The 15,101-nt window shown below is 47.6% G+C and overlaps 1 protein-coding gene across 1 annotated transcript in view; it reads left to right on the forward strand.

Annotated features, from left to right (window-relative positions):
- The window catches only part of PLXNA4 (plexin A4), a 445,628-nt gene that overhangs the window by 415,473 nt on the left and 15,054 nt on the right, over positions 1-15,101 (forward strand). Inside the window, exons 25-28 of the mRNA XM_075024595.1 lie at positions 811-970; positions 7,798-7,901; positions 9,683-9,782; positions 12,550-12,740. Of these exons, the coding sequence (XP_074880696.1) occupies positions 811-970; positions 7,798-7,901; positions 9,683-9,782; positions 12,550-12,740 (555 nt within the window). The remainder of the gene's footprint in view (positions 1-810; positions 971-7,797; positions 7,902-9,682; positions 9,783-12,549; positions 12,741-15,101) is intronic.

Below are 15,101 nucleotides of genomic sequence, written 5' to 3' on the forward strand. Positions count from 1 at the left end.
GAACATTCTTCTGAGAAGGGTCTTGGTCAGTCCCGAGGCTGTGCAGAAGATGGACAAACCTAAGGCTGAGAGACTGAAGAGCACTTTTACCTGAATTGTCAAAGTCAGGTGGCAGTGCAAGAAGGCCACTACTGAATTAGGTCACCTTGCCAGCTCTCTAGGGAGCATGGAATGGGCCAGAGGCCAAGGAAAGCTCTGGAGAGCCCTTTGGATATCAGTTCAGCTCCAACCAGGGCCAGTTATGATTGAATTTTTAATGGTTTCTATGAAAAGAGTGTGTCAATGACCATTCTCTGGTACCATTTGAGTAAATGCCATCTTTACTGAAAGCACCAGAAGCTGAACTGGTATTCATGGGCTTTCTGTTATTAAGTATAGTGAAGATGCCAAGGAGGTAAGGCTCAAATCTAAGGGGCTGTTCCCACAGGTATAGTAGTTTCACCTCACAGAGATAAGTGGTGTGAGACACAAGTTCAGAAGAACCTTCACATCAGCCCTAAGTCACTGGCTGCAAGATCTGGGAGCCCACAGCACTTAGCTGAGAGCCAACAGCTGAGTTACCTTTAATTCACTGGGCACAGACGGTGGTAAGGGGTGAGAGCAGCACAGGCGTGGATGCACGGAATCCCCCTGTGTGAAACCAGATCTCTGTGCCCTCTTGAAAGGGGGAATACTTTCAGTACCTGTTTTTTCCCCTTATTGCACCCTGATCCCTCTGGCTTGTAGGATGCAGGGACCTGCAAGAAGGGCAGCCACGGGGTTCCCGTGCTGCTGTGAAACGCGTGGTGGGTCTCACTGCCTCTCCCTCAGGTCCTGAGCTGCGTCAACCCCGACAATGTGAACAGCCCCGAGATCCCGGTGAAGATCCTGAATTGTGACACCATCACGCAGGTCAAGGAGAAGATCCTCGATGCCATCTTCAAGAACGTGCCCTGCTCCCACCGGCCCAAAGCTGCTGATATGGACTTGGGTATGTGAGTGCACAAGGGGCCCCAATTGCCCGCGGGCACTGGGGAGAGGGGAGAGGGGAGACAGCCAAACTCAATCCAGACACTGTTTTCTGGGGCAGATGCCACTTTTCCAGACTGAGTGTACCCTTGGTGCTTGTGCAAGCAGCCGCAGTGGTGAGAGGGCAGCAGAGACTGATTAAATTGCTGCATATGCTCCTGGCTTATGAAATCTTTGGCCTTGAGGATTTAAAAAGACCAGTAGCCATCCTGCTTTTCTGCCCACAGAATTCAGCTTGGACGAGGGTATGGAAAAGGCACGATGGGGGCTATTCTCGCTGTCCTGCCAAAGACCCCTGGAAAAAGAGTACCAAATGCCCAGGGTGATGTTGTCAGCAGTGTTCTGCTTGCAGAGATTTATTCCTAGCTCTCCTCTGAATAGTGAGGGTTTGAATTATATATATCTTCTTGCTGAGATAGTCACAGCCCAAGCAGTATTAATTACTCATTGTGCAGGCACAGGAAAGGGAATGAAGCATCCTATGTTCAGTGGGCTCCATCCATCTCACCCCTGACTGCTTCCCTCTCCTGCCAGCACCCCACCACCGACAGCAGGGCTGGGAGCTGCTGCTCTGAGATTTCCTTTCTGCAGAGGACGAGGAGGCCTTAAGAGAAGATTAGCCCTTCTGTTTATGAATTCGTGCTTTTTTCCTCAGTGTTTTGTTCCTTCGTGCATTGCTCTGCTTGGAGGGTGAAAAGAGCAGCCCCAGCTTCACTTGCATTTCTAGGCAGTTGTGCTGTTGAGCTCTGGGGCACACTGGGTGCAGTACAGACCGGTGCAGGGGTGCCTCTGAGTCCAAAATCCGTTTCTGCCCAAAAATCTGGAGCGAGAATGCTGGGAGGAGTGAGATGTCTGAAGTTGGGGTCCAGGGGCAGGTGTGATAGTACACCTGGAGGTGACTGTGAAAGAATGTAGAAAAATCTGCTCGGGGCATTGTAGAGGTGTCTGGTAGGGAGCTGGGGACTGCATTGTGGCTGTATCTGCCAGAATTTGCCCTCAGTGACCTTCAGTGAAAGAGACTTGAGTGGAAAATGATGGAGTCTATAAAACCCAGCAAAGTAGAAGAGGAACCAAAAGGAGAAGGGGTGGACTGATGCCAAGAAACAATTCACAGCAATAATGGAGGTAGGAATGAGAGGTCAGGGATTAAAGCGTCTATACGTGTGTGTGTATGTGTAGGGGAGGAGGGGATTCCTGACAGAAATTGCAGCAAGATTCCTGCTTATGAAAGGCAGTTAGAATAACGAAACAAGGTGCCAAAACCAGCAGCAGTAAAGAACAGATCATATACATCATCAAGAAAGGACTCAAGGTGATTCTGGAGCTGCTGTGAGTCAGCAGGCGAATGGTGAGTGCTAGGGTGAGCAGGAGGGTGGACAGGGCAGGGTGCCAGGGCACGGTAGACCGGAGGAGTGGGGTTTCCAGCCAGATCTCTTGACCTGTCTGGTGCTGGATGATGGCCACAGAGCCCATTACGTTCCCATCTCAGACTGGGTGCGAGTGGAAAGTAGTTTGTTCTGCTGTGGGGGTGAATGATGCATCCGTAGCGGGAGGTGGGAATTTTACCTGCGTCTTGAAAATACGGGGCACAAGTTGGAGTCCGCAGATTTTACTGTAGCTCTGACAAGTGACAGATACAGAAGTGTGTGTGTGTGGTCCCAGCTGGAGCCTGATAATTTTGCATCCAGGATTGCTGCTGTTTTAAGAAATATTGACCTGCTGAGCGGTGCCGATGGACCAGCGAGTTCCAAAAAGTATTTATGAGCCTGAGCACCCCTCAGAGGACAGACTTGTCCATACTGACAGGAGACTGCTTAATGAGCAATAGCATTGTTGGCCAATAGCATTGATGATGCAGGTGGGGGCGAAAAAACAAACAAAAAACCAAAACAAAACACCAAACCCCCCTCATCTAGTAGAAGAGTCTTGCCAGCAGCAATATAGTTGCAGGCTCCTTTAGCACAGCAGCTAACAAGGTGGGAGGAGAGGGCTGGCATGGGTGAAGCAGGAAAAGAGGATTACACACGTCCAGCCACAGCTCCAGCCCAGCCTCTTTGCAGGAAAAGATGTTTGTTGGCACCTGGCATCCTTTGGTGACAGCGAAGGCAGCAAGGGGAGAGCAGAAAGCACTGCTGGCCATTAGGAAGCAGCACAGAGCTCTCGGGATCAGCCTGCCCTAGGCTGAATGCTCAGAACTGCAAAGGCAGCTGGATCAGCCCCGCCAGTCCATTCCAAACAGTAGGTCGGAGCAGATGACTGTAATCTGGCCTTGAAATCAATGGTTTTCTAAACAGCAACACCATTTTCTATTACCATTGCAATTTTCTGGGCTTTCTGTCCATACTAAGGCCGGATTGCTCACATGGAAGAAAGCAAACAAGCTAATGAGTTATTTTGAGTTGTTAAATGCAGGGTAGCTGCAGGCAGAGTGACTTGTATGTGTCGCAAATGTCATAATGTTTTGCAGTTACCCAGACAACTCATGGAGGGGGTTGTCAGCTGAAAGCACTTATTTTGGACACCCTGAGGTTACATTTTAGTCCAAAACCCCAATTGCAGCCCTCTGAGTAAAGGCTTCTTTCTACAGTGGCTATTTTTGTGATTATTATTTTTTAACACCCTCACCATAAATAAAATACCCCATCTTTGGGAAAGCATTAGGGTGCAAGGATCACGAAACAGGAATTTGGCTTCATGCTGAGGCATTCACTCTTCCCTGTGTTTCGGTTGCTTTTTGAAAGGGACTGCTGAGGTGATGGGAGCTACTAGGTTGAGTGCCTTGCACTCAGTGATGCTGTCTCAGGCTCCTTGTGGACCACGTCAGGCAAGCTTTCACTGCCTTACCAACAGTGCAATACTGGGATGCGGGGCTCAACCTTTAGGAGCCATTTAAACTGGATCCAACTCGAGTAAGGCAGGCAACTTGCACATATAGGATGAAATATTTCCCAGGCATCTTCCATCTGCACTTTCTGATATGAACTTTTTTTTCCTCAACCACAGTGGTCCTTTCTCCACTCCAGAAGCAGACTTGAGTTTCTCCTCTCTTCCTAGAGGTCACCACATACTTGACATTTACCCTTTTTTTTTTTCCTACCCACCTGATTGTGCTGGTGCCTGCAGCGTACAGGCAAAGGGTTTATTCTCCTGTTTCCTGCACCAATCTGTTTCTCATGTGGAAATTACCGGGAAGTGAAAAAACACTCATAAGACTAAAATCAGCCCCCCAGCTCTTCAGACTAATCCTTCACGAGCACAAGTGTTCATGAAATAGGCATTGAGCCTGGGTCAGCCACCTGCATTTGTTCCACATGCCATTGCTGTGCACAGTCAGCCACAAACCATTTCACAGCCCTTCATGGGAGGCTTTGGGTCTTTAGGAAAAGGGTGGGAAGCACAGTATATGGCATGAACGGTTGATTGAAATGGATGCATCATGACCTAGAAGTGGCTGTAAAGGATGGTGTAACTGATGATGACTAGCTCAAATGAAGGCACTTGGAGTGAGCTGGCAGGTCTTCCGTCCACCTGGGTATTTCAATTGCCCCTGAAAAATGCTCTCTCTGCTACAATTTTCTCCCTTGTTCAATGGGCATCTTCAGGGTGACCGGGATCAGAGAGAAGGCACGAGGAAGGTGTAACATTTTCTATAGGATTTGAGGTGCAGGAGGACATCTCCTAATCGCCCATCTTCCCATTGAGTCATTCTCTAGCCAGGCATTGCTACAGCTCAAAGAAGCACCTCTTTGTCAAAGGCCCCTGGAATTTCCTTTTTCCCAGTTGAGCTGAACAGAAAGGTTGCTTCTTAAAAAAAAAAAAAAGAAAAAAAGGAAAAAAGGAAAAAAAAAAGAAGTAATTCCTGCGTGCAATAAAAAGATACACTATCTGCTGAATGAAATATAAAGGCTTCACAGCAGCTGTCTCCTGAGTTTGCATTTACCACTGCTCCTGATTGGAAGGCTTGATAAAGATAATGGGATTTTTTACCTCCCTCCCCCTCTCTCTCCCTCTCTCCGGAAGGTGGAAGTGTAACAAATTGGATTGGAGTATGTCTCTCCTTTGTGCCATCTCGCAGAGGAGTGCACAGATCTGATGAGAGAGGGGACAGGGTGCTGCCAGCGAGGACAAAGCTAACAGTTTTCACTTAGTGCTGTGAATATGGATGCCGGGGTCAACTTTTCCTACTTTGCATCCTCCCTTCCCATTCCCTTGCTCCCAGCCGTTGCATTTCTTTGCAGCCCAGTGTGTGACCACCTCAGCTGGCACTCACGGAGAAGGGGAGCGCGGTGTGCTCCTGTGAGACAAGGAAGAATTGGGGGACCACAGCTGGGGGTCCTTTCCCTGACATTGCTCACATGCACGATGAAGTGATTTGTATTTTGTCAGGGCAAACGGGCTGCAAAACTGAAGCCAGATGCTCTGAACCTGCCCTGCAGGGTGTTTTCCTCCTTGTCTTGCTCAGGAGTGGGTCTTGTGCAGAGTCAGGCTGGCCCTTCCTCTTCCTCGCATGGCCCCTTTCTACAGGAAGGCCAAGGGGAAGAACTTGGCAATCCCGTGTCTGTGCAGGAGCACAGAGAGCTTGAGGGAACATCCTGCGATGTTCTGGGCTCCCCTGAAGCAGACAGAAAACTTGTGCTGTTCTAAGGACCTCGTCCAGCCCTTGACACATGATAAAGCACAGAATGAGGGAAGCTGTGCCTACCCTTCATATCAGAGCCAAGTGCAACACTGAGAACTTGTGCATCCCTCCAGAAACACGACGTGAATGTGTGTGTCTCTCACCAAAGATGAGTCAGGAGACAGCAGGACCATAGGAACCTCCAGAGCCCTGAAAGAGAGAGGTCAAATAGTCACCATCCCCAAGAGACCATGAAGAAGGCACAGAAGAGACAGATCCTTTGGGCTTTTGGCACTCTGTGTGGCACTTCATAAGAGCACCATTTCCCAGCCCAAACTTCAGCATTTGTGCTCTGCCAAGCAATGTCTGGGACTTCTCAGAATCCAGTCCAGGTGGGAATGAACAGAGAGCATCATCCTCGGACATCACAAGGATAATGTGGGTGAGGATCTAAGGAGCTGGAGTAAATGAAGGGCTGTTCAGGATCAGTGCTTAGCCAACATAACCTTTGCTTACTCTCTGAGTATCTCCAGCCAAAGTAACACCCAGCAATAAACACAGCAGCTGACCTCTTCCTGCTAATTTAAATGAATAATAAAGGCAAGGGAGGCTTTCCCAATACATTTTAATTATGTGATAAGAAAACTGCTGAAACCAAAAGAAATCTGTAATGGTCCTTGCATTTTTGTGTTAGGAGAAATAAGCAGGGGTGGTAGGTGATGTCTCCATATCCAAGAGTTGATTTTAATTAACTCCTATAAAAGAATAGACTTTCTGATTTGGCTCTGGCTAAACTGTATGTGGCTGGGTCGCTGTGACTGAGACATGACAACCAAAAAGGAAGCTTTGGATGGTCCAGGTGGTCTGGGTTTAAGCCACAGCTTTCCCTACTCTCACCATGTGATAACTACATTTCTCTCTTTTTGGCCATGTTTGCGTTCCTTGCCTTCAGACAAGTCTGTGAGCTCTCTGTGGGGAAAGCTGTGACAATCCTCCACATGGAGCATTCTTCAAGATTTGAGGAAAAGGCGGTAACCTGAGCAGTGACAGGGTGCTCCAGTCCTGCAGAAGGAGAGAAGCATTGAGCATTTCGGGGTGGAGGTTGGAGAGTTGGATGTGGTCAGAAACTGGAGCCCTTCTGCCACACGCTGCTGAAGGCTGGTAGAGATTATGTGCACCGTGGAGCAGGGTGTTGGTTCCATCTCTGGTTCTTCTCCCTGTTGTGCCTCTACTGTGCCCAAAGCTAAGGGCTTCCTGCTCTCCATCACTTCTGGATCTGAGTGGCAAGAAGTATTGTGCAAGCACTAATGGAGAAGAACTGAGCCCAGCAGAGGGTCTGGTGCTGTGCTGAGCAAGACACTGCTCTGCCCGGGGGAGCCCTCTCTGGGGCTGGGTCTTGCCAGTCTCAGGTATCAACAAAGGCTGTGTCTATGCTGCTGAAGGAAAGAGGGCCAGGGATGAAGTTCTGTCCCTGACACATTCATTTACTCCTGTCCCATGGTGATGGCTAACATACGCAAGGACGGGCTGGCCTTGGAAAAAGCCGCGTTGGAGCAAGAACAGAGCCAGGGAGTCAGCCAAGAGTTAAGCACTGTGCATAACCAGGGTGCTGAAGCACCAGACCTTGCTCTGTTCAGGTCTGCCAATGGATCCGTGGCTCTCCGGTCATTGCTTTATTTATCTGTATAGACCTCACCACTGTGTGCTGCTGTGCCCTAGCCTTGGACCTCTCATCTCTGTAGGCAACTGCTCTATGTTCTGTTCTCTATGGTGTCATGCTTTAAAGGGGTGAGTGTTTCCTGTGTAAAAGTTGTTTTGTGATAGCAATATCATTTTATCACGGGTAAACCGGTGTGGATAACCTAGGACTTGACTCTCAACTTTTCCACATGGCTGTGATTTTTGCATACTTTCCTGAACCATCTCCCCGAACCTTTCACGGTTAACCTGTCTTCTCTTTCCCTCTGGAAAGAGGAGTCTGGACATTTGTGCATTTGTATGTTGTACGTAGGCATCTGACTGAGTGTAATGGCAATGACTGACATGCTGCTACACGGATGCAGCCCACACGTGTGTGACCACGTGGGTTACGGACGGGGGATTGCCAAGGCTCTGCCCTCTGTCCCGGAGGCTCTGCACAGCAGAGTTCAATGTCCCTGTTCTTCTTGCAGAGTGGCGGCAAGCAAGTGGGGCAAGGATGATCCTTCAGGATGAAGACATCACGACCAAGATAGAGAATGACTGGAAGAGACTCAACACGCTGGCACACTATCAGGTAACTGTGTGAGGCGATGGGTGGAAGGTAGATGAGCTAAGAAAGCAAAAAGGAGAAGGGCAAATTATTATTCTCTAAGATGCAGACGTGAACAACAGTTGAGTGGGCAATAACTGGGCAGAGCCCCTGTGTTGAGTACATCCATCCTGTTGACATCCATTTCTGCAGGATGTTGAGATCCATAAAAGAGGGCTAAAGATGTCTGGAAATATCTTACACAAGTGATAAATTTCATGAAAAATGGAGTTTTGGTCAAAAGCTCCCCCTACTCCTTTCCCTCCTTGCCAAAAAAAAAAAAAAAAAAGCACTTCATTAAGTTTAATCCAATGCTGACAATTTTGTCATTTCCTCAGTCACACCTTAGCAATCTATGTTTCATAACAAGATTTTTTTTTTTTTTTCATTTAAGAGCTGACCTGTGGAGGCAGCAAGAAATAATTTGAAAAGGAAACAAAACTTTAAACTTCAGATTGACTGAGGCATTGCTGGCTGACTCCAGAACAATTTTTTCAGGTGGAGCAGGAATGTTTTCTATTTTATTTCACCAACAAACTAAGCATAATTTTCTTTCCCTTTTTTTTCTTTTTCCAGTTGTTTGCTTCAGGCAATGAGCTCCCAGCTATATGGATGAGCTGGGGCAGAACACGTCTCAGCTGCCAGGGTGTTGACCTCTATATCATTTACCCTGGCTATCCTGAGGGCAGACATGGAGCATGCTGGGACAGACACTGATATTCCTGTTGCCTCAGTTTCCCCATCTGTAATGTGGGGCTAAAACTACAAAGAGCCAATAATTGCCTTCTGTGATTGCTGAGGGGCTATTTAATTAGGCTCTGCAGTGCTTTGAAGATGAAAAACTGTGCAAGTGCTAATTATTATTATTACACAGACAAGAGTTAGACGTTAGCAGGTTTTTTTTTCACCCATCTCCTTTTTATGATGTCTTATTTATCACAGATATTCCTGATATGGCTCCTTTGAGCCACTGGCTTGTTAACATTTCTGATACAGGACCCACATGAATCGCCTAGCTATAGAGATGGAAAGTCTGGCTCGTTTCAGAAAGCTCCACAGTGTCTGTGGAGACACTGTCCCATGACATCCTGGAGCACAGCCACTCCAAACTTATGGCTTTCCCCTGTCTGAGACCTTCTGACACAGCAGAGAGAAAGGAGTTGTGGTGATCGCTTCAGTCCAGCAGTGCATTTGTCATGTGGAAGGGGGAGACTCTGCATGGAGAGGCTGACAGGATCAGTCAAAGTGGAAAATGTAGATATCCACTTCTGAGCCTGGTACCTAGATATCAGCTGCAATTGAGGTGGAAGGAATAGAAAATTTTCACATCAGTTTTATTGTCCTTATGGGACATCCCATCCTTCATGTTTGAAATAGCTCAGATGATTTTATTCTTCTCATGCTCCTGTTCTGCAGAAGAGGTTCCTTGTGAAGAACCTACTGTCAGCTTTCCTGAGGTTAATGCAATGACTCACATTGTCATCACCGGACTTTGAATCAGGACCTGAATGGAGCAGAGTCTGCTTTGTCATCAGTTGTCCTATTGTGCAAGTGCAGGCTTCTAGCAGTGTAACAAGGGATTTTGTTCCTTTTTTGTTAACAGACCCACTGAAGAAAGCATTTGAAGCTTTGGGCCAAAACTACTGCCCTGCCTACAGTGACACTGTTTTACGGCTCAGTTTCTGCTGCTTGAATTTCTGCTGTCCTTGGCATGCTCCTCAGCCAGTTTTCAGAAGCTGATTGACAAAGTCCCTTTTTCTCTACAGGTGCCAGATGGATCTGTGGTAGCTTTAGTCTCCAAGCAAGTCACTGCCTACAATGCAGTCAACAACTCCACGGTCTCCCGGACGTCAGCCAGCAAGTACGGTAAGGATTTGTGTGCTGATATGGGTTGAAAGAACATTGGAGAAGAGATCCCAAAAGTCGTGGTGGTTACAAGATGCTGAGAACCAGCAGAGAGAATGATAAGCAGATGACTAGTTGTCGTGGTTTAACCCCAGCCAGCAGCTAAGCACCACGCAGCCGCTCACTCGCTCCCCCCCCCCCAGTGGGATGGGGGAGAGAATTGGGAAAAAAAAAGTAAACCTTGTGGGTTGAGATAAGAACAGTCTAATAGAACAGAAAGGGAGAAAATAATAATTATAATAATAACAGTAATAAAATTGCAATAATAATAGTAAAAGGATTGGAACATACAAAACAAGTGATGCACAATGCAATTGCTCACCGCTTGCTGACTGATGCCCAAGCAGCGATCCACCCACAGGCCAACTCCCCCAGTTTATATACTGGGCATGACACCACATGATATGGAATACCCCTTTGGCCAGTTTGGGTCAGCTGTCCTGGCTGTGTCCCCTCCCAACTTCTTGTGCCCCTCCAGCCTTCTTGCTGGCTGGGCATCAGAAGCTGAAAAATCCTTGACTTCTTAGTATAAACGCTACTTAGCAACAACTGAAAACATCAGTGTGTTATCAACATTCTTCTCATACTAAATCCAAAACATAGCACTATACCAGCTACTAGGAAGAAAATTAACTCTATCCCAGCCAAAACCAGGACACTAGTTGATAAGATTGCTTGAGGGATGGCAGGAGGAGGGAATTGAGCCATCTAAAACTTTGGCATTTGGTCCAAGCTGTTGATCCAAGTGGTTGGATTGCTCTTGGGAAGTATTTCTCCTCCCTCATTAATGAAAGGAGGAGCCTATATAATTAGCTGCCTACATTTTAGACCACTGAATCTCACTCAGAGTTTGCACAGGAAGAGGCAAGGGAGTAACACTGCACACTGTATGGGCTCGGTCGTTCTGGTGGGCAAAGTCCTTGGAGCATGGTCTGTTGTGAAGAAGAATCTGTGGCACAGATGAGCAACCACAATCTACACAGGGCATAGCCTGGCTACAGTTATATCTCAGTGTGGGTGTTGTGTCTCCCACCCAGCTATCTTATTGTCCCAAGGGAATTTGCACCTGGAATAATAATAAAAATTCCTTACTGAGGTCTTATATCAGTATATCTCAAGGCAGTGGATTGTTGTTCCCACTTTACCCATGAGACAACTGAGAATGAGACAGCTGTGAAATAGAGACCCAGTGGAAATTCTTCTGTAGAGCCAAACAGAGACCTCCTGAGCCTCACTCACACCATCACACACCTTTCTCCCCTGTGCTAGAATTGCAGCCCAGGATCTGTCTCACTATGGTGATGCCAGACAGCAAAGCAAAACGTCTCTAATGTGCAACCAGAGTACTGCAAAACCATCCGCCAACCTGGATTCAGCTGTCGTATCAGTTTATTATTATTTTTAATCTATGAAAGCATCTCCAATCCTTCTTACTCCCTTTAGCTTGAAGGAAGTACAGTTATTCAATGTCCAGAGGAGCCCCCTTCCTCTTTCTCCAAGGACATAGGCAATCCACCAGCCCTTATTAATATTCATCCTCTTTGCCATGTTGTTGCAATTACTGAAAGACACAATGACCTTTGAAAAGGAAGACTTGAGGGGGGTTAATTTCTGCTGGATTTCTTTAATTCTTTTGCCATTTGATTTTTCAGGAGGAGGGAGTGGGGAAGAATGCAGGGGGAGGAGAAGATGTGGTGGGTCAGAAGTGATTGTTAATTGCAATTAAGAAAACAGCATCCAGAGAGAAAAAGGATATTCCATCTGATAATTAATATGTAGAGACTGGTAATGCATTAATGAGGCTGATTCAGATCTTGCTACAGAAAGGTGCAATGCTCTTTTGTTAATTATGGTTGGAAAAGACTCTATCTATCTGCAGCATTGCTGGAAGGTCAGGGAGAGGGGAATGCCTCATGCCATCACTCAGAGGCAAAGGGAGGTAAAATTTGGAGGCTAAAGGTGTCCTTGGAGAGGAAATTTGTGCGGGCCCACATGGGGTTCTGTTTTACTTTCCGTCAAAACAAGATTTTGGAGCAGGGAGTCAAGAGGATGGCTGGGCAGGAGTTACTGGATTGCTTTGATGCCGAAGGAGGGAGAGGAGACAGCTCCTCCTGAGTCTGGGGATGGGAGCTAGACGAGAGGTCACGTTAGCTGCATCAGTATTACTGTGCAAAAAGGCATGGCCTGTTCTCTGGCCATAATGCCAAGCAGCATGGCATGGTGTGGCTAACATCCCTACAGGTAAAACAAGTTGTGCTTAGCCGTACTGGTTACCGGGAGTAGCTGGTACTATCCCCTGGACCGGTCCTGGTCCTGGGCTTTGGGGGCTTCTCCGTCTCACATTGTAATTCCACAAGGAGATATATTTGTGTTGCCTAATGTTATGATTGGCTGATGGAAATTTATTTAATACTAATCTGGAAATGCAGACCTTGTGAGAGCAGGGACGTTGCAGTACTGCTACAGCCTTCCCACTTTGGAGACCCAAACTAACATCTCCCCAGGGTGGACTCACCAGCTGTGATTTATTGCCTCAGCCCCACACCAGAATCTGTATGAGCATCAACTCCATATACTGAATGGGAGAAGTACCTGCTACCGAACCCAGACAGAAGAGGTCTTCTTCTTGCCTGCCTGATGAAAAACTTCTATTAGGTGGCATGTCCTTAGCATGTTAATCCCAATACAAGTGCTACTAGGGCTGAGACACACGCATCTTTCTTTGCAGAAAACATGATCCGTTACACAGGCAGCCCGGACAGTCTCCGTTCCCGCACACCCATGATCACGCCTGACCTTGAGAGTGGAGTCAAGATGTGGCACTTGGTGAAGAACCATGAGCATGGTGACCAAAAAGAGGGTGACCGGGGCAGCAAGATGGTTTCTGAGATCTACCTGACAAGACTACTTGCCACCAAGGTACATGGTGGGGGCGGGGAAGAGGGTGAGAATTTGTTTTTAAAGGCTGCAGTGGAACTTCTTGACTACAAGAAATGAGAGACTGCTCAAAGGATGCCAAAGGAGGATAAAGAGAGAGGAGCAGAAGGAAAATAGAGCAAGAGGAGTGCTCCAAGCATGTAGGGAAGGAGCTTGAATTTAGAAAGTAGAGTCAGAAAGGGACATTGGAGAGCAATGAGCAGTAAAGAGCCCAGGGCCAAGAGACTGGGGGAGAAAGTCAGCACAGGGGTAGGTGCTGGGGTTGTCGATTATACTGGCTTGTAGTTTGTACCAAAATCGAGCAAATGACGAGCTAGGGAGTAAATATGCCCAGATCAGGTTCCAAGGATGTGTCACGCCTCACAGTCTGAAATGGGCTCCTATGCCACAAAACCCTGAGTTTTGTGGTGCAAGTCCTTATTCTCCATCTTTCCCCTGGGCCCATAAAGACTCTTGTGCTGATGATGTGGTAGCGGGTTAAGTCGACTGGAATGTAGCTAATAGGTGGCCAGCTCCAAGGAGAGCAAGCAGAGTTAGATGCCCATCCCTACTGAGACATGGAAAGCTCAGGGTCTCCAAAGAGAAAATAAAGATTAAGTCAGGTGGGGACAGAGCAGGGACATCCTGAACTGAATCTCCAGACACATCTCACACATCACAGCTGGTCCATGGGAAGTGTCTGCAGAGGGGGCAAAGACGGTGTTGGGAAGTTGGTAAGATCCCATCTTCTCAATCCATATTCCTCAAAATGCTGGAAACCAGCCTCCCATGTGGGTGCCTGCCAGAGCCTGCAAAACTTCTGTAGTAGGGCAGTTTGTGAGTGTTTAGCGTAATTGGGGACGCAGCACCGCGAGGAGGACACTTGCAGATGTGGAGATCACTCAAGCTGACAGGTGTAAAACTTACTGCAGTGGACTTTGGCTCTGGGACAGCCACTGAAAGTGGCTTAATTGCCACTCTCTGCACAGAAAGAACTCACTGTCACTCACCATCACTTCCCTGCGAAGGGGATGGCCGGTTCTTGCTGCAGCCGACTGACTCTGGGGTTGACAAAAGATCTCAGGCCTTTCACCTTCTTTCATCTCTGACCAAGACTATCCTCCACCTCACTCATGTCTAAAGGCTCTGCAGGACTGTGGGCAAAAGCAGTTGTCTGAGTTTACATTTATTTGCTCTTCCACGCTGTGGATGGTGGTCTCCTTAGAGAAGCCTGCATTAATGAAGAGGCTGCAACAATCTTCTTTTGCACCCCAGCAGGGACTAGGGCAGGTGGGGACGAAGGCAATATAATCAGATGAAGGCAATATAATCAGACAGGCTTCTTGGGCAGTTCCGCTGTCCTCTTGCAGCGCAGAGCATCTCTGTGCCCGAATCTCTCCAACATGAGAGTTATCTCAGTGCATCCCAGAAGTGGAATCCACAGGGTAGTTGTGGCTCAGGTGTGGCCAATCATGGTGTTATCTCACCCCATTCTGAGCAGGATTAAACCAAGCAGTGATCAAACAGCCCAATTTTCCTCCCTTCTCTGAAGCTTTGACTATTATCATTTCTTGTCAGGGTGTTAATAGGCACAAACACAATTTCATGTGTTCATGCAAACACCATCTGAGAGTTTGCCCATCAGAGAGGTCTCCATCACATGCTTAAATCCTGCCACACAGTCTTACCTGCACATTTGTTCCTCAACTCATTTTGCCTCTCGTGTCTGACTCTCCCTGCAGCCTCACTCAGGCTGTCTACGTTGCAGTGGGATTTGGAGATAAAGTGGCTTTGTCTTTAGCCCCTGGTACATGTCCAGCTCCCTGGCATCAAGATGCTTTTACGGGTCATACAACGTAAAAAGCAAATGATGCTCCCCAGGGCTCGGGCCCCAGCTGGTGTAAACCAGCAAGCATTGGACCGGTGCTGATTTACACTGTCTGGGGATATGTCCCGTACCCCACCATTGAATCGCTTTTGCTTTCTGTTCCGGATCACAAACTCAACACTCGGGGGGGGCGGGTTGTGGATATGGCAGGAAAGCAGCTGCGAAACTTGCACAGCAACAGAGAGAGTAGGAAGGCTGGGGGTTTATTGTTTCCCCTGTTGGGCTGAGTGATTTTCTTTTCTCATCATGACCATTTGAGGGAGGGGAAGAGGAGAGACAGCAATTGCTCGTAATACAATCCCAGGGAATACTTAGTTAAACTGACAATGATTTTTATTCTGGTAAATCCCTGACCTCTGAGACCTAGAGTCTCTTGCCTAAAAGCCTCAGAGGTTTGCTTTGTGTTTGTGTGGGTGAGCATGTAGAGAACTAATTCCCTCCAGAAACTGAACCTGAGGGCAGCTCTTCCATGTCAG

Source organism: Buteo buteo, chromosome 4 (genome assembly GCF_964188355.1).
Source record: "Buteo buteo chromosome 4, bButBut1.hap1.1, whole genome shotgun sequence".
NCBI classification, from domain to species: domain Eukaryota; kingdom Metazoa; phylum Chordata; class Aves; order Accipitriformes; family Accipitridae; genus Buteo; species Buteo buteo.